At 38.3% G+C, this 19,441-nt stretch overlaps 1 protein-coding gene across 1 annotated transcript in view; it reads right to left on the bottom strand.

Annotated features, from left to right (window-relative positions):
- The window catches only part of LOC111158565 (transient receptor potential cation channel subfamily M member 7), a 116,549-nt gene that overhangs the window by 81,405 nt on the left and 15,703 nt on the right, over positions 1-19,441 (bottom strand). Inside the window, exons 2-4 of the mRNA XM_022520679.1 lie at positions 14,834-14,913; positions 7,765-7,803; positions 3,945-4,143 (exon numbers count right to left, since the gene is read on the bottom strand). Coding sequence (XP_022376387.1) covers positions 3,945-4,143; positions 7,765-7,803; positions 14,834-14,913 — 318 coding nt within the window. The remainder of the gene's footprint in view (positions 1-3,944; positions 4,144-7,764; positions 7,804-14,833; positions 14,914-19,441) is intronic.

The following is a 19,441-nucleotide window of genomic DNA, read 5'->3' on the forward strand; positions in this document are numbered from 1 at the left end:
GATATACCAAGTCTTCCTATGTTAGTTTTGTTTAACTCATTATTATATTTAGCATAAAGTCGTATTCGGAAAGCAGCTTAAAGTTAAAAAAAATTATATAAGGAATAAATGAGAAGTTCCACCTTGGACAATGGTAGACTAGACGGTTTTGAACTAACTCTGCCCCTAAGAATAGAGAAACTAGAAAATAAATAACGTGTATGAAGGCATCAGAAATCTACTAAGACAATGAGAAACTGGAATCAGAATCCAAAAGAAAAAGAAAACTTAGAGAGATGTGCCCACCTTTACTACTGCTTTTCCCATCAAGGCAGGGAGGCAGGTAGAACAAAGACAACATAACAGGTAAAATGTTGATAAATGTAAATTAAAAATATTATTTGTGGGGTTTAAAATTATGCTAACAGGGCACCTAGGTGGCTCAGTCATTAAGCGGCTGCCCTCGGGTCAGGTCATGATCCCATCCCAGGGTCCTGGGATCAAACCCCGCACTGGGCTCCCTGCTCAGCAGGAAGCCTGCTTCTCCCTCTCCCACTCCCCCTGCTTGTGTTCCCTCTCTCGCTGTCTCTCTGTCAAATAAATAAATAAAATCTTTAAATAAAATAAAATTATGCCAACAAAAGCACATAAGTCATAAGAAAAATAAATGTAGTTACAAGTATTCTAAAGGTTCTCGCACTGTCCAAAAAATAGTGAAAGGACTAGTTTACAATAAATCAAAAGGTGTTTAACCAGTGTTTATTATAAGCTTAATCTACAGGAAAAAGAATGTATAAGTAAGATGCTAATAAGGAAGGAAATAATAAAAAAATACTTAATCCAAAGCAAATACTTAATCTAAAGCAAACAAGACAGGGTGCCTAGGTGGCTCAATGGGTTAAGCCTCTGCCTTCAGCTCAGGTCATGATCTCAGGGTCCTGGGATTGAGCCCCACATTGGGCTCTCTGCTCACCAGGGAGCCTGCTTCCCTGCCCTCTCGCTCTCTGCCTGCCTCTCTGCCTACTTGTGATCTCTCTCTGTCAAATAAATAAATAAAATCTTTAAAAAAACAAAAAAAAAAACAAAGCAAACAAGAAAAGGGAACAAAGAAAAAGCGAGACATATAAAATAAACTTAAAAATTATGTGTTGCTTATAAAGAAACCACTTAGGGGCACTTAGGTGGTTCAGTTGGTTAAGCATCTGCCTTCAGCTCAGGTGATGATCCCAGGATCCTGGGACTAAGCTTCATGTTGGGCTACCTGCTCAAGGGAGAGTCTGCCTCTGCTTCTCACTTTCCCCCTACCCCCAATTCGTGCTCTTACTCTCTCCCCCTCTCGCAAATAAATAAATAAAATCTTTAAAAAAAAAATGACAAGATTAAAGACATTTCATAATGATAGAATGTTCAATTCACCAAGATGTAACACTTCCTTTTTTTTTAAATTTTTTTTATTTTCAGCATAACAGTATTCATTGTTTTTGTACCACACCCAGTGCTCCATGCACTCCATGCCCTCTCTAATACCCACCACCTGGTTCCCCCAACCTCCCACCCCCCTAACTCTTCAAACCCTTCAGATTGTTTTTCAGAGTCCATTGTCTCTCATTGTTCACCTCCCCTTCCAATTTCCCCCAACTCCCTTCTCTTAAGTCCCCATGTCCTCCATGCTATTTGTTATGCTCCACAAGTAAGTGAAACCATATGATAATTGACTCTCTCTGCTTGACTTATTTCACTCAGCATAATCTCTTCCAGTCCCGTCCATGTTGCTACAAAAGTTGGGTATTCATCCTTTCTGATGGAGGCATAATACTCCATAGTATATATGGACCACATCTTCCTTATCCATTCGTCCATTGAAGGGCATCTTGTTTCTTTCCACAGTTTGGCAACCGTGGCCATTGCTGCTATAAACATTGGGGTACAGATGGCCCTTCTTTTCACTACATCTGTATCTTTGGGGTAAATACCCAGTAGTGCAATTGCAGGGTCATAGGGAAGTTCTATTTTTAATTTCTTGAGGAATCTCCACACTGTTCTCCAAAGAGGCTGCACCAACTTGCATTCCCACCAACAGTGTAAGAGGGTTCCCCTTTCTCCACATCCCCTCCAACACATGTTGTTTCCTGTCTTGCTAATTTTGGCCACTCTAACTGGTGTAAGGTCATATCTCAATGTGGTTTTGATTTGAATCTCCCTGATGGCTAGTGATGATGAACATTTTTTCATGTGTCTGATAGCTATTTGTATGTCTTCATTGGAGAAGTGTCTGTTCATATCTTCTGCCCATTTTTTGATATGATTATCAGGAACACGACAAGGATGCCCACTCTCACCACTCTTGTTCAACATAGTATTAGAAGTCCTAGCAACAGCAATCAGATAACAAAGAGAAATAAAAGGTATCCAAATTGGCAATGAAGAAGTCAAACTCTCTCTCTTCACAGATGACATGATTCTTTATATGGAAAACCCAAAAGACTCCACCCCCAAACTACTAGAACTCATACAGCAATTCAGTAACGTGGCAGGATACAAAGTCAATGTACAGAAATCAGTGGCTTTCTTATACACTAACAATGAAAATACAGAAAGGGAAATTAGAGAATCAATTCCATTTACTATAGCACCAAGAACCATAAGATACCTGGGAATAAACCTAACCAAAGAGGTAAAGGATCTGTACTCGAGGAACTACAGAACACTCATGAAAGAAATTGAAGAAGACACAAAAAGATGGAAGACCATTCCATGCTCTTGGATCAGAAGAATAAACATTGTTAAAATGTCTATACTGCCTAGAGAAATCTATACTTTTAATGCCATTCCAATCAAAATTCCACCGGTATTCTTCAAAGAGCTGGAGCAAATAATCCAAAAATTTGTATGGAACCAGAAGAGACCCCGAATCGTTAAGGAAATGTTGAAAAACAAAAATAAAACTGGGAACATCACGTTACCTGATTTCAAGCTTTACTACAAAGCTGTGATCACCAAGACAGCATGGTACTGGCATAAAAACAGACACATAGACCAGTGGAACAGAGTAGAGAGCCCAGACATGGACCCTCAACTCTATGGTCAGTTAATCTTCGACAAAACAGGAAAAAATATACAGTGGCAAAAAGACAGTCTCTTCAATAAATGGTGCTAGGAAAATTGAGCAGCTATATTAGAAGAATTAAACTCGACCATTCTCTTACACCGTACACAAAGATAAACTCAAAATGGAGGGACGCCTGGGTGGCTCAGTTGGTTAAGCAGCTGCCTTCGGCTCAGGTCATGATCCCGGCATCCTGGGATCGAGTCCCACATCGGGCTACTTGCTCGCCAGGGAGCCTGCTTCTCCCTCTGCCTCTGCCTGCCATTCTGTCTGCCTGTGCTCGCTCGCTCTCCCTCTCTCTCTCTGACAGATAAATAAATAAAATCTTAAAGAAAAAAAAAAAACTCAAAATGGATAAAAGACCTCAACGTGAGACAGGAATCCATCAGAATCCTAGAGAACATAGGCAGTAATCTCTTCGATATCAGCCACAGCAACTTCTTTCAAGATATGTCTCCAAAGGCAAAGGAAACAAAAGCCAAAATAAACTTTTGGGACTTCATCAAAATCAAAAGCTTCTGCACAGCAAAGGAAACAGTCAAGAAAACAAAGAGGCAACCCACGGAATGGGAGAAGATATTTGCAAATGACAGTACAGACAAAAGATTGATATCCAGGATCTATAAAGAACTCCTCAAACTCAACACACACAAAACAGACAATCATATCAAAAAATGGGCAGAAGATATGAAGATGTAACACTTCTATATGTATATGCACCTACACAAAGAACTTTAAAATATATAAATGACTGAGACTAACCTTCTGATCTACTGCTATATAAATTTTCAGACAACATATATATTATGTATTATTTAGACAAGATAAATGAAATTTAAAAATCAAGTATGTGACATACCTTAGCTCTGTAGGAATGAGAACCCCCTTGAAAATTTATGACTCCATAAGCATCCGTTGGGCTCTGTTCTGTATGCTTTTCCACAGACCATTCTTCTAATGTCTGATTAAAATGGTCACCCAATTTCACATCTGAGTATTTCATGGCAAGACTTGCAGTGAAACAAGCATGCTGCTTGACCAAGCGACCACAAAAACACCTAAAGGAAAGAAATGAAATTTTAAATAGACCTTTTAAAAAATTAGTCAATGGAAAACTGAATTAAAATGAACAAGCCAATTAAGAGTATAAAAATAATTTAACTTTTTAATTTTACAATACCAATGAATTAATACTTTTAACATAGCATTAAAATAGTATAAGTAGGGGCGCCTGGGTGGCTCAGTGGGTTAAAGCCTCTGCCTTCGGCTCAGGTCATGATCCCAGAGTCCTGGGATCGAAGCCCACATAGGGCTCTCTGCTCTGCGGGGAGCCTGCTTCCTCCTCTCTCTCTCTGCCTGCCTCTCTGCCTACTTGTGATCACTGTCAAATAAATAAAAAAAATCTTTAAAAAAAAAAATAGTATAAGTACATTTTTTTGATGATATAGTCCTCCATATCTAGTGTGGGGTTATCTACAAAATGTAGTATAGCCATATAACAGAATAGTATTCAGCATGGGAATATCTCATATTAGATTATTAAACACAATATAATCTCAAAAATATCATGCTTCATGAAAGAATCCAATGCCAAACAGTACATATTTCTATGATTTCATGTATACAAAATTCAACAAAATGCAAACTAATCTATACAGTGATGACAAGGGCTGCCCAGGGTCAAGGGCAGAAAGCAACTATATTCTATTCTACCTAGTAGCATTACAGGATACTACTACGTAGGAAGCAGGTCCCATTGGAGCCAGGTAGTCTCACTAATTTTTTTTTTTTTTAAAGATTTTATTTATTCATTTGACAGAGAGATCACAAGCAGGCAGAGAGAGAGGAGGAAGCAGGCAGAGAGAGAGGAGGAAGCAGGCTCCCCTAGAGAGCAGAGAGCCCAATGCGGGGCTCGATCCCAGGACTCTGAGATCACAACCTGAGCCGAAGGCAGCGGCTTAACCCACTGAGCCACCCAGGCGCCCCTAGTCTCACTAATTTGATAAAATATCACAGGGGCACCTACATGGCTCAGTTGCTTGAGCATCTGACTCCTGATTTCAATTTGGGTCATGATCTTGGGGTCCTGGGAATGAGCTCCTGTGTCAGCTCCCCCCCTCAGTAGGGAGTCTGCTTATAGATTCTCTCCCTCTCCCCTGGCCCCCTGCTTACGTGCACGTGCTCTCTCTTTCTCTAAAATAAATTAATCTTCTTTTAAAAATCATATCACAGTTTGTAGAAGCCAAGGAGCTAGAGTCTGTAGGGCAAGAAACAAGAAGGAGCTACATGAGAGTTCCCAATAAATGCAGAAGGATCTTCTTAAACATGAATAAGAACAAACTACCCAAGGCGAACGTAAGAACTACTAGACAACAGCAGGCTAAATAACTCCTGAAGTTCATAAAGGGCAGGGAAGAGTTTGTGTTGCTACCAGCCAGAGTAAGAGATCTCAATACACAAGACCTATAAAAGGGTCCTCAGAATAGCAATGCCTAACAAGAAGGGCTAAATTAGACCTGCACCACTATGTGCCATGACACACTGCACGAGCAATATTTGAAAGGATCAAATTAGCCCAAAGTAACTTAACTGCATGCTAAAACAAGTCAAAATTCCCCTAAAAGAATGATAAAATCCAGCACCCTAAAAACATAAACTCTATCAAATAAATGAATAAAATCTTGAAACAAAATAGAATCTATCCGAAATGAAACACAGAGAGAAAAGACGGGGGAGGGGAGGAACAAAAGGAATAGGATGTCAACCTTTATCTTCTCTGTGTAGCATCCCTTATCTCACCCAAATTATAACATCAAATTTTTAAAAAAAAATTTTTTAAGATGTTCTTTATTTGACATAGAGAGAGATCACAAGTAGGCAGAGAGGCAGACAGAGAGAGAGCAGAGAGCCTGATGCGGGCTCGATCCTAAGACCCTGAGATCATGACCTCAGCCGAAAGCAGAGGCTTAACCCACTGAGCCACCCAGGCACCCTATAAAAATTCTTCTTGAGTGCACAGAAATATTTACCAAGATTAAACATATTCTGGGCCATAAAATAAGTCTCAATAAACTAGAATAAGGATGGAAGTCATACAAAGTATTTTCTCAGACCACAGTGAAACTAAACGAAAACCAAAAAAAGAAAATACAAGGGAGAGGGTTGTTCCTGGATGGTTTAGTCCGTTTACTGTCTCTTGATTTCGGCTCAGGTCATGATCTCATGGGGCTCTGTGCTGGGTGTGGAAGCTGCTTAAGATTCTCTCTCTCTCCCGCTCTGCCCCTCCTGTCTTTTCCCCTACTCACCTGTTTGCACTCTCTCTCTCTAAAAGGAAAGAAAATACTGGGAAATTCTTCAAGTATTCAGAAATTAAATGACACACTTTTATTAACTCATAGATCGAAGACAGTCACAGAACTTAGAAAATATGTGGAACCAAATGAAAATAAAAATAAAAATATCAAAGCATATGGGATGCAACTATACAGTGTTTAGTGTAAAAGCATAGTCATATATATACTTTACACTATAAAAATATATAGGATAAAAACCTGTAGTATAGAGTTTAAGTGAGGAAAGACAATCTGCTATGAGAGGAAGGCAAAGATGGCCATGGCCCGGGCATGGGTCCCAGGAGTCCAATGGCTCAAAAGCGCTAAATTCTGTATCTTGGGGGAAATAGCTCTCAAAAAGACAGTAAAATAAACATGAAAAATAAAAATATGAAAACATAGTTTCAGATTAACCAATCTGAGAAAATTCATCTCTATTGTATCTCCATTATACCAAATACTAAAGGAAGATCTTTGGTTTGAGTGAAAAGATACCACCTGAAACTCTGCGTCTAGATGAAGGAATGAATGAGACAGGAAATGGTAAAAATAAAAACAACTCAATATATCTAAAAATGAACTCACTCTGTGCACTTTTCTTCCTAGCCTACCTACCAGAGACCTCCTAAGTCTTATATTCCTTCATCAGATCTCAATGAACAACATTAGTATTTACTTAGTATCTGGTCAAGAAAATTAGGATTCACCAAATCCTATTGAATTTATGTTACTAATCCCTTCAAATATGTGTACTTCTCTTCATCATCACAGCCACTATCTTAATTCAGGCTCTCATTTTTTCCAGAATTATTACAAAACGTTCTAAGCTATTTTTTCTCCTAATCGAATCTCCACAAGATGCCAACTGCTTTTACCAAAGAAGAAAAGCTAAGCAATTTACTTCCCCGTGTATCTTTTTAACATGAGAACAAAACTATGTGACATAATACACAAGTTTAAATGATCTAGTCCCTACTTATTTCTCCAGATCAAATCTCTCCAAAATCCCTGTTATATTCTACATTCTGCAGTTTCCTTACAGAACCATAATCTCTTTCACTGCCAGGCCTTCCCACATCCTCTTCTCTCTGCCTAATTCCTTTTCCTCAATCAATCTTTACCTAACTAATTCACATTCAACTTTAGAAATCTGTTCACTGAGCCGAGTTTCAGTGAAACTAGCTTCACTGAGTTTCAAGGAGCCTTGTCCAATCCTTCAACTCCCAAATTTGAGTAAAGTAACCCTCAAATGTAATAACCTGTGAGTTTTATCCCATCTAACTAATGCTTCTAATAAAACAGTTTTATATTTCAAACTCTGTACAACAGTTTTGTTATTAAACTTACCTGACGAGTTGCTGACAAATCTGACATCCTGGAAGGCATCTATAAAAAAAGGTAAATTTATTACTTAAGATTAAAAAATTTTTTTTTAATTTAAACTACATAAAATCCATATAATACAAAACAAAGGAAAACTATATCTTAGCCTAATTGTTCTGTAGACAACATAGGTCATTTATACCTTGATTATACACTCAAATAACTATTTTTTAAAATTCACAGTTTCCGCATTTTTTTGTTGTAGTTGACATATAACGTTACATTAGTTTCAGGTACACAACACAGTATGTAGTAATTTTATACATTACTCAGTATTCACCAAGATAAAGAGGAGTCACCATCTACTACCATACAATATTACTATGGTAATATTGACTATATTCCTTATACTGTAATTTTATCTCCATTATTATTTATAACTGGAAATTTGTACCTCTTAATCCCCACTTCACTTATTTTACCCATTCCCTCACCCACCTAATACTTAAAATAGTTTCCATTTTTTTAAGTACAACTAGTTGTTACAAACCTAAAGAGAAAAAGACTGGCAAATTTAACTACACAAAAATACAACATTTCTACATGACAAAAATATGCCACTCAAAGTCTCAAGACAAAAAAGGAAAAAATTATTGCAGGCAAAAGCTTAGCTTCCCTAATATATATATAGTTTCATCAAATCTACATTAAAAAAGGAAAACACATGAACAGTTCACAAGTAAAAAACATACATATGAAAAGACCAATTGATTATAAAAGATTTTTTTGATCCTTTAAGACACTATCTTAAGGAATAAAATAGTCTTTTATGCTGGTGGGAGTATAAACTGGTATAATCTTGATGGAAGGCAACTTGGTTATACTCATCACAATGAAAAAAATGTAGATTCCCTCTCAAACTATAACTCCAGTACTAAAACTGTAAGCTGAAAAATATGTGTAGCACTTGTGTAAAATGATTAATGTACAAGGTTATTCATTCACTATGGCATTTTTTTTTCTAGTAACAAAAAGAAAAACAGGATAGCTAAAATTTTCATCAGTAAGGAACTACTAAGGGGTACCTGGGTGGATCAGTTGGTTAAATGTCTGTCTTTGGCTTGGGTCATAGTCCCAGGGCCCTGGGTTCAAGCCCCACATTGTCTCCCAGCTTAGTGGGGAGCCTGCTTCTCCCTCTCCCTCTGCTGCTCCCCCTACTTGTGCTTTCTCTCTCTCCTTCTCTCTCAAAGAAATAAATAAAATCTTTAAAAATAAATAAATAAATAAGGTGGGAAGCCTGGGTGGCTCAATTGGTTAAGCAGCTGCCTTCAACTCAGGTCATGATCCTAGGGTCCTGGGATTGAGTCCCTCATCAGACTCCTCGCTCAGCAGGCTCCCCACTCAGCAAGCTCCCCTGCCTGCTGTTCCCCCTGCTTGTGTGTGTGCTCTCTCTGTTAAATAAATAAAATCTTTAAAAAGAAACTAAGGAACTACTAAAACTATGATCCAGATATGTAATTTAAAAGGATGCAATAACTAAAAATAGTGGTTACTGCCAAGATAATAAACATGATGGGTTTAACAGTATGTACTTAAAATAAGAGAAAGGAGTAAATATACATCTGCTAGGACATGCAAAGACTGTATCTAGCTATTTCTAGAAGGTATTCCAAAGAATAGTTAACATTGGTTTTCTTTAGGAAGGGGAATTTATAGTTAAGGTACAGTGGTAGAAAGGAGGCTTTCACTTATAAATTTTGGTATCTGTAAATCCATGTATTAACCTATCCATAAAAAACTAATTTTCAGGGCACCTGGGTGGCTCAGTCATTAGGTGTCTGCCTTCAGCTCAGGTCACGGTCCTGGGGTCCTGGGATCAAGCCCCGCATCTGGCTCCCTGCTTGGTGGGAAGCCTGCTTCTCCCTCTCCCATTCCCCCTGCTTGTGTTCTCTTTCTCACAGTGTCTCTCTGTCAAATAAATAAATAAATAAAATCTTAAAAAAAAAAAAAAAAAAAACTAAACTAAACTAATTTTCAAGTTCAACTAGTATTAAGGGCTGGCCCTTTTGGAAGAGTATGCAACTCTTGATCTTAGTGTTGTGAGTTCAAGCCCCATGTTGGATGTAGAGACTACTTAAAAATAAAATCTTATAAAAAAAATTTCAGGGGTGCCTGGGTGGCTCAGTGGGTTAAGCCTCTGCCTTCGGTTCAGGTCACAATCTCAGGGTCTTGGGGATCAGGCCCCACATCAGGCTCTCTGCTCAGCAGGAAGCCTACTACTACCCCCTGCCCCTCTGCCTGCCTCTCTGCCTGCTTGTGATCTCTCTCTCAGTCAAATAAATAAATAAAATCTTAAAAAAAAAATTTCAACTAGCACAGAAAGAAATGACCAGCTACCAGTGTTTGAAAATTATGTCTCATATGGAGGCTACAGCCAAAGATACTTAGTAACAGAATGAGATTTAACACCTAATGTTAAATTTCTATGGCAAAATGAAATGAACAAAATGAACAAAAATGAACAAAAGTATAGGAAATAACTCCTCAACAATATTATCTATTTTTTTTTTAAAGATTTTATTTATTTATTTGACAGAGAGAAATCACAAGTAGGCAGAGAGGCAGGCAGAGAGGCAGGCAGAGAGAGAGGAGGAAGCAGGCACCCTGCTGAGCAGAAAGCCCGATGTGGGGCTTGAACCCAGGACCTGGGATCATGACCTGAGCCGAAGGCAGTGGCTTAACCCACTGAGCCACCCAGGCGCCCCAATTATCTATTTTTTAATAAAGCAAAACCTTAATTTTCTCCCAAAGAAAGAACAGTATCTTACTTTAGAACTGGCATACTGAACTAAGGAGATCTAAATTCTAATTCCACCTTTATGAATTATTAGCCATGTGACCTTGGAAATGTCCCTTCTGCTCTCTGGTTAAGAAATATAATGTTACTGGGACCAAGCCCCACGTCAGACTCTGCATTCAGCGGGGAGTCTGCTTAAGGATTCTCTCCCTTATACCCCTCACTTCACGTGCAGGCACTCTCTAATAAATAAATACATCTTTTTTTTTTTTTTAAGATTTCATTTATTTATTTGAGAGAGAGAGCAAGAGAGCATGCACAGGCAGAGGGAGATGGAGAAGCAGGCTCTCTGCCAAAGAGGAAGCCTGACTCGGGCTCAATCCCAGGACCCCAGGATCATGACCCAAGCCGAAGTCAAATGGACTGAGCTACCTCCGTACCCCAATAAATAAATCTTTAAAAAAAGAAAGAAAGAAAGAAATCTAATGTTACATTGTAACAAAACATCTCTCTTTTTTTTAAAGGCTTTATTTATTTATTTGACAGAGAGAGACACAGTGAGAAGGGGAACACAAGCCAGGAAGAGGGAGAGGGAGAAGTAGGCTTCCCCCGCTGAGCAGGGAGCCCAATGTGAGGCTCGTTCCCAGGACTCTGGGATCATGACCTGAGCTGAAGGCAGACACTTAACAACTGAGCCACCCAGGCACCCTGTAACAAAACATCTTTAATAAGAAATTTAAAAACTCACAGAATGACTGGAAGAGATACTAAGGATATCTGTTTTAATTATCTAACATTTACCAGATCTACCAAAAATTGAAGGAATATTTAAAAAACATTAAAAAATATTTTCTCAATAATCAAGTAAATGTAAATTTAAGACATACTACCTCCTACTAATCACTTTTCCTTGAGGACAAAAAAAATGTTATTCTAGTCAATATTCAGTAAAGCAGGCATTCTTGTCACTACTGGTAATAACATATATTGCTTTAGTCCTTTTGGAAAGCTTTCTGGCATTACATATGCTAAGAGGGGGGGAAAAAAAACCTAAACACAAAGGAAGTTTTATCCACTAAGGTCTTCATTACTTTATCATAGCTAAAAATTGAAAACAACCCAAATTTTGCTCAATAATGGAACAGGTATATAAATTGTGGCATATACACTAACAGAATACCAACCACCATTCTTATAAAATATCTGCAATATCAAAAAATATATTATAACATTTTATAAAAGAGCACATACAGTATTTTACATAGATTGAATGTAGCAACCTTTTAAATCAAAACCTACTGAGGAACTACTACAATTAAATGCACCAAAATGTTATTAAAATAATAAATAAGTAAATAAACAAATAAAAATAATAACTGCCTTGGGGCACCTGGGTGGCTCAGTTAGTTAAGGAAGGGTCGGACTGTTGATTTCGGCTCAGGTCATGATCTCAGGGTCATGGGATACAGCCCCACACTGGGCTCCGCGGTGGTGTGGAGAGTGCTTAAGATTCTTCACTTTCTCACTCTTAATCACAGGAAACAAACTGAGGGTTGCTGGAGGAATGGGGTTGAGGGATGGGGCAACTGGATGATGGACAAGAAGGAAGGCATGTGATACAATGAGCACTGAGTATTATATAAGACTAAGGAATCATTGAACTCTACCTCTGAAACTAATAATATACTGTATGTTAATTAAGTAAATCTTTATAATAAATAAAATATGTATTATATACTTTTTTAATGAGGTACTTATTTATTTATTTGACAGAGAGAGAGAGAGATATCACAAGTAGGCAGAGAGGCAGGCGGGGGGGGGGGAAATCAGGCTCCCCACTGAGCAGAGAGCCCGATGCGGGGCTTGATCTCAGGAGATCACGACCTGAGCCGAAGACAGACGCTTAACCCACCAAGCCACCCAGGAGCCCCCATATTTTTTTTTTTTTTAAGATTTTTATTTACTTGTCAGAGAGAAAGAGAGCACAAGCAGAGGGAACTGCAGGAAGAGAGAGGAGCAGGCTCCCCACTGAGCAAGGAGACCAGCGTGGGACTCAATCCTAGGACTCTGGGATCATGACCTGAGCAGAAGGCAGATGCTTAACTGACTGAGCCACCCAGGCATCCCAGCACCATACTATTTTGATTACTACAGCTTTGTAGTGTATCTTGAAATCTGGGTTTGTCAAGAAATGGGCAGAAGAAATGAATAGACATTTCTCCAAAGACATACAAATGGGCAACAGACACGTGAAAAGCTGCTCAACAACATTTGGCATCAGGGAAATACAAATCAAAACCAGAATGAGATACCACCTAATACCAGTCAGAATGGCTAAAGTTAACAAGTTAGGAAACAACAAGTTGGCAAGAATGCAGAGAAAGGGGAACCCTCTTACACTGCTGGTGGGAATGCAAACTGGTGAAGCCATTCTGGAAAACAGTATGCAGGTTCCTCTAAAAGTTGAAAATAGAGCTACCCTATATGACCCAGCAATTATACTACTAGGGATTTAACCCAAAGATACAAATGTAGTGATCCAAAGGGGCACCTGCACCCCAACGTTTATAGCAGCAATGTCCACAATAGCCAAACGATGAAAAGAGCCCAGATGTCCATGAACAGATGAATGGATAAAGATGTGTGGTGTTATACACACACACACACACACACACACACACACACACACACACACACACACATATACACAAAATGGACTACTACTTAGCCATCAAAAAACTGAATCTTGCCATTTGCAACAACATGATGGAACTAGAGGGTATTACTTTAAATGAAATGAGTCAATCAGAGAAAGACAATCGTCTGTTCTCACTCAATATGTGGAAATTTAAGAAACAAAACAGAGTATCATCATAGGGGAAGAGAGGAAAAACTAAAACAAAATGAAATCAGAGAGGGAGACAAACCACAAGAGGCTCTTAATCATAGGAAGCAAACTGAGAGTTCCTAGAGGGGAGAGGGGTAATTGGGAAATGGGGTAACTGGGTGATGGACATTAAGGAAGGCATGTGATATACTGGGTATTAATGTAAGACTGATGAACATTGACCTTGACTTCTGAAATCAATGCTACACTATATATTAATTGGATTTAAATTTTTTAAAAAACTGAAAAAAAAAAAAAAACGAGATTGTGATAACTTCCAACTTTATTCCCCCTTCTCAAGACTGCTCTGGCTACACAGGGTCTTATGTGGTTTCATTTTAGGATTAATTTGTTCTAGCTCTGAACTTGGCTATGTTTTTGTAGCAGTCATATATCAAACAGACGTAAAAGTTGCAAAGAAGTTAACTGAATAGAGAAAAAGGTTTGATAGAAAATGAGAAAGGTAAGAAGATCCAAAAATCTTGTAAATGCCTTTCTCAACTAATTTTTCCTAAGTGTCTATGAAGAGAGGTTCTCCATATTCTAGAAAATAACTCTTTCTTTGATTTGCCCTTTTAAGTTTTTATCTATTTTTAGGCCTCAGGAAAAAAAATTTATGAAAAATGTTACTTCAATAAATACCTCAAAAGGTCAACTTTTTCTTAAATTTTAACTAGTGTCTTAAATTTTCCTATTATCAAAGCCATGTGAAACATCAAAGTCGGTCAAAATTGTCTACAATCTCTAATGATAGGTTTTTTAGCAGATGCTGAGCTGTATCTATATTCTGACAAATACAGGAACTATTAGGTTTGTATTGATTTCTTTAGCATGAACGAACCATAGTACTGGGTACTCAACAGATGTTCAATAAATAAAAACACATTTTTAAGTTCTCAAAATCAGTGGATCAGTTAAAAGAGTCTTAACTGCCCTATCTTTGAAGTATACCAGTATGATCTGGGGGAGCTTAGGGATAAAAGAATAATACTCTGAAGAATTCAGAGGTTTTATGCTGCAAACGTCATTAAGAACTCCAGAATACCTTTACTGTGCTAATGATATCTCCTCTCTCTCTCTCTTTTTTTTTTTTTAAGATTTTACTTTTTTTATTTGAGAGAGAGAGAGCACACAAGTAGGGATAGGAAAAAGGAGGCTCCCACTGGGCTAGGACCCCAACATGGGTCTCGATCCCAGGACCACAGGATCATGACCTGAGCCGAAGGCAGACAGACGTCAACCAACTAAGCCACCCAGGCACCCTCTCCCCTCAATCTTAAATGGATAATTAAGGACAAAAGTTAACAGTAGCTACAAATACTTTAATAATTTTGGTTTTTAATAAGCAAACAGCAATGTAATTTACATCTAAATTTCTAGAAGAACCCAAAAAACAAGGGTATGCTTACCTGTGAGGGTCTTTGGAACTTGGTATAATATATACACATTCCCTCTTGGTCAAAGTGCTTTCTATCCAGGATTTCTGGGACTGAAACAAAAAGTTTTAAAAGATGGTTTATAAATTAACCTACTGATAGTACAATGAAATAATTTAAAGATAAGTACATAAAAAGAAATAGTTCTATACTTTTTAACTTTTTTTCCATTCACTAAGCATTTACCAAGAGTATATAGTAAAGACTTACTCAAGACAACACACCTAAATATAACAATCATTCTATTCAAGCCCACTGTGACTTAGATTACTAAATCAACATACTGTAAAGATACTGTTGCTTCACATAATAAAAAAAGGAACATCAAGTTTCAGATTCCCAGTATGGGCCAAATACCTCAAGAAGGGCTGGTATGATCCCAGGAAGTGGATCACTTAGAAATGAATTAAAAGTGATTATAAGATTTAACTAAAAAAATAATACCCAGCTATATTTTATTTCTAATTTAAATATATACAACATAAGGGCATGGATGGTTAATGGTATACAGACAGAAAAAGATACCAAGCAACTCCTAATCAAAAGAAAAATAATATCAGGAAAAATAGACCCTAACACCAACAGGGATAGGGTAGGTTATTACATGATTACAAATGTTTGATTCACCAGATTGCAGTTACAATCTTAAATATGTATAACCAAATAGTCGCAAATTCATAATGCAAAAAAGTAACAGCATAAGACAAATCTAAGATCACAGTTGAAGATTAACACATTTCCCTCAATTACTATAAATCTGAAATAATATTTAAAATTTAAAAGGTATTTTTAAATTAATTTTTTATACCACGATTTAAGTTTCTGCCTAGATCCTTAGACTCTCAGACTCTGGATCCTCATCCGCTACTTGTGACTGATTAAAAAGAAGAGGCATTACATGCTGGCTCAGATGAAACTTTTATAAATTATAACAGAGTAGATGAAAAACCACAGAATCCATCCTCCATACAACATCATCAGGACAGTCCAAAAAGGAAGAGCCAATGTTCTAAAAAGAAACCTCTGAGAGAAGAGACATTCTAGAAATATTATGATTGGTAAAGGTCTGCAGGTTCCTCTCAAAACCTTCAGGTACCCCAATAATAAACCTTAGTCTACTCCCCTAATGCTTGCTAATTCTGGTAAATTCTGCCAAAATACATCTCTCCTGGGATAGAGTCCCGCATCAGGCTCTCTGTTCCATGGGAAGACTGCATCTCCCTATCCCACTCCCCCTGCCTGTGTTCCCTCTCTCTCTCTGCAGCTCCCTCTGTCAAATAGATAAATAAATCTTTAAAAAAAAAAAAAAAAAGAGAGAGTTGGTTTTTTTTTTTTTTTTTTTAATTTATTTGTCATAGAGAGCGAGAGTGTGTGTGCATGTACAAGCAAGGGGAGCAGCAGGTAGAGATAGAAGCAGGTTCCCTGCTGAGCAAGGAGTTTGATGCAGGGCTCATCCCAGAACCTTGGGATCGAGACCTGAGCCAAAGGCAACAGCTTAACCAACTGAGCCACCCAGGTCCCCTAAATGGTTCTTTAAATAGACTCACTCAGGTGGGAACAAATTACATCATGATACCCTCGTTATAAAAATCAAAGTATAACCTCTAGAACACAGGGCCCTGTATCAGCAAAATATCCTACGTACGAGAGCTCACTTAGCGTAATACCTCCACCACCTTTCTACTCCAATTAAAATCTGGTATTCCTTTGAAAAACTTGCTTTCCCTACACCTGGGGGCAGGGGGAACAGGATTCTCTCTAGAATCACTGTACCAAAAATTCGTGTTTGCTTCTAGAATACACCTGGCAAACCCAATCCTGATTCAATTTTATTGCCCAACTATTCCGTAACTGCTTACTTACTGTTAATGTAACTAGACAAAAGAGAACAATGCCCTCTAGTTTCACTTTAAAACACGGACCACAAACCTCAAATGCTCCTTAATGATGCCCAATAATCACATTATACATCCCTAGTCCATTTTGTCATTCTCCTATATGATTTCACACTACATCCTTCTCTCCTAAACCTCCAAACCTTCTTCTCCATACTCACTCTCAACAGATGAACTCACTTCCCATTTAACTGGAGAAACGTAAACAACCAGAAGAGAACATGGACAAGTTTCTACTATATATATCCACCAATAAGTATCTATACCCACATATTCTGCCTTCTTTCCTGTGACTATACGTACTTCTTTTTAAGTCCAACCATTCCTCTTGTGCCCTAAATCCCATACACCTCATTAAAGGACATTCTCCACCAATTCCTTAATTTTATTTTTTGTTCTTTATTAACTCACTCCCATCAGCACACAACATGTTATTCTCCTCATTTTAAAAAACAAAACACAACAAACTTTTGCTTGACTCCACCTTCCCCTCAAGCTAACACTCCATTTCTCTGCCTCCATCTACAGTACAGATCACTGGTAGAAGTTCTTCCCTTTTCTTCTCCTCCCATGCTTTCTAAAACTCACTCCAGTCAGGCTTTCAAATCAACCACTCTAAGTAAGTTTCAACAAGGGAGCCTGGGTCAGTTGCAGCATCTGCCTTGGGCTTAGGTCATGAGCCCAGGGTCCAGGGAATGAGCCCCACATCGGGTTCCCTGCTCAGTAGAGAGCCTGCTTCTCCATCTTCCTCTGCTGCTCCCTCTGCTTGTGCATGCTCTTTCTCTCAAATATATAAAATCTTTAAAAAAAGAAAGAAAGAAGCTCCAACAAGATCAACAATGACTTTCCCTAAATCCAAACTTTAATTTTCAGGGCTCATCTTCATTGATCTGTCCAGCAGCATTTAACAAAGTTGCCATTCTCAACCTTCTTTAAACATCTTCATCAGTTAGTTTGGTCTTCTCTTCACTGGTCACTCCATTAATCTCCCTTGCTGATCCCCCCACTCTTCTTCCCAATCTTTTTCTGTTTTTGTTTTGTTTTGTTTTGTTTTTTTAAAGATTTTATTTACTTATTTGAAAGAGAGAGCGTGCGTGCGCATAAGCAGGGAGAACTGCAGAGGGAGAGGGAGAAGCAGGCTCCCCACTAAACAGGGTGCCCAACACTGGGCTTGATCCCACAAACCTGAGATCATGAACTGAGCCAAAGATAGATGCTTAACCGACTGAGCCACCCAGGCACCCCTCTTTCTCCCCAATCTTTGGACTTCTTTTTTTTCCAATTATATTCATTCATACTTTGGACTTTTTTCCCCCAATTACTTTCACTCTTTCAGTGCTCACATACAGTTTATCACAATATACTGGATGACTCCCAAATTTGTTATTTCCACGCTAGATCCCTCCCTAAACTCCATGTTCATATAGCCAACTGCCCACTCAACAGTTTCATTTTGATGTCTAACAGGCATCTTCTTTTTTTTTTTTAAGATTTTATTTATTTTTTTTAAGATTTTATTGATTGATTGATTGATTTGACAGAGATCCCAAGTAGGCAGAGAGGCAGGCAGAGGGAGGAGGAAGCAGGCTCCCCGCTGAGCAGAAAGTCTGATGCAGGGCTGGATCCCAGGACCCTGGGATCATGACCTAAGCGGAAGACACAGGCGTTAACCCACTGAGCCACCCAGGTGCCCCTCATCTACTCATTTCTTATAGTCTTCTTCATCTCAGTAAATATCAACTCTATTCCTCCAGTTCTATTTTCTTAAGGCAAAAATCTTAGTGACATTCTTGATTTTCTCTTTATCGACTTCATAAATAGTCTCATGAGCAAAACCTGACAACTTGCTTTCAAAACATATCCAGAATCCAGCCACTTCCCACACCTCCACTGCTACTATTCTAGGCCAAGCCATCATCACTTCTTGCCTGGCTTACCAGAATCCATTCATGTCACCCTTGCCACCTTACAGTCTATTCATCATCAGATAAAGTAATATTTTTCCTTTGAAAGAATATAAAGAGTTTATTTGGTGCGTATTTGGATATACAACAATATGAAATTATTTTAACAATCATTAATACACAAAATCTTACATGTCGTACAACTCTATGCCAAGATTCCAACTTTCTTCCATGCAACAGAGATGAAGATCTAAATGGAAACCTAGCTAAGTCTTAAGCATAAAGTAATATTTTGAAAAATAAAAAGGGTTGCCTGGGTGGTGCTGTTGGCTTTAGCTACTTATAACATAAGGGGGACAAGCTAAGGATAACATGCAACATAGCTACACCTCAAAAACATTAAGTAAAAAAAGTAAGGCACATAAGATCACATAATTGCATTTACATGAAATTTCTAGAAAAGACAAAACCACAGAAACAATGCTTAGTAAACGCCTGAGGCTGAAAGTAAGAACAGTGATAAACTGCAAACAAATATAAGAGAACTTTGTGAGAGGACAGAAGTGTTCTAAAACTGTATTGTGGTGGCTATAAAACTAAATAAATGTATTACGAACCATCAAGGGATGCCTAGGTGGGCCAGTCGGTTAAGTGTCTGTCGTCAGCTCAGGTCCTGATGCCAGGTTCCCTGGATCCAGCCTGCCCTCCCCCAATGCTCAGCCAGGGAACCTGCTTCTCCCTCTCCTTCCTTCCCTGCCACCCTGCTCATGCTCTCTCTCAAA

This window comes from Enhydra lutris, unplaced genomic scaffold (genome assembly GCF_002288905.1).
Source record: "Enhydra lutris kenyoni isolate GAN:26980312 unplaced genomic scaffold, ASM228890v2 scaffoldscaffold4, whole genome shotgun sequence".
NCBI lineage: Eukaryota > Metazoa > Chordata > Mammalia > Carnivora > Mustelidae > Enhydra > Enhydra lutris.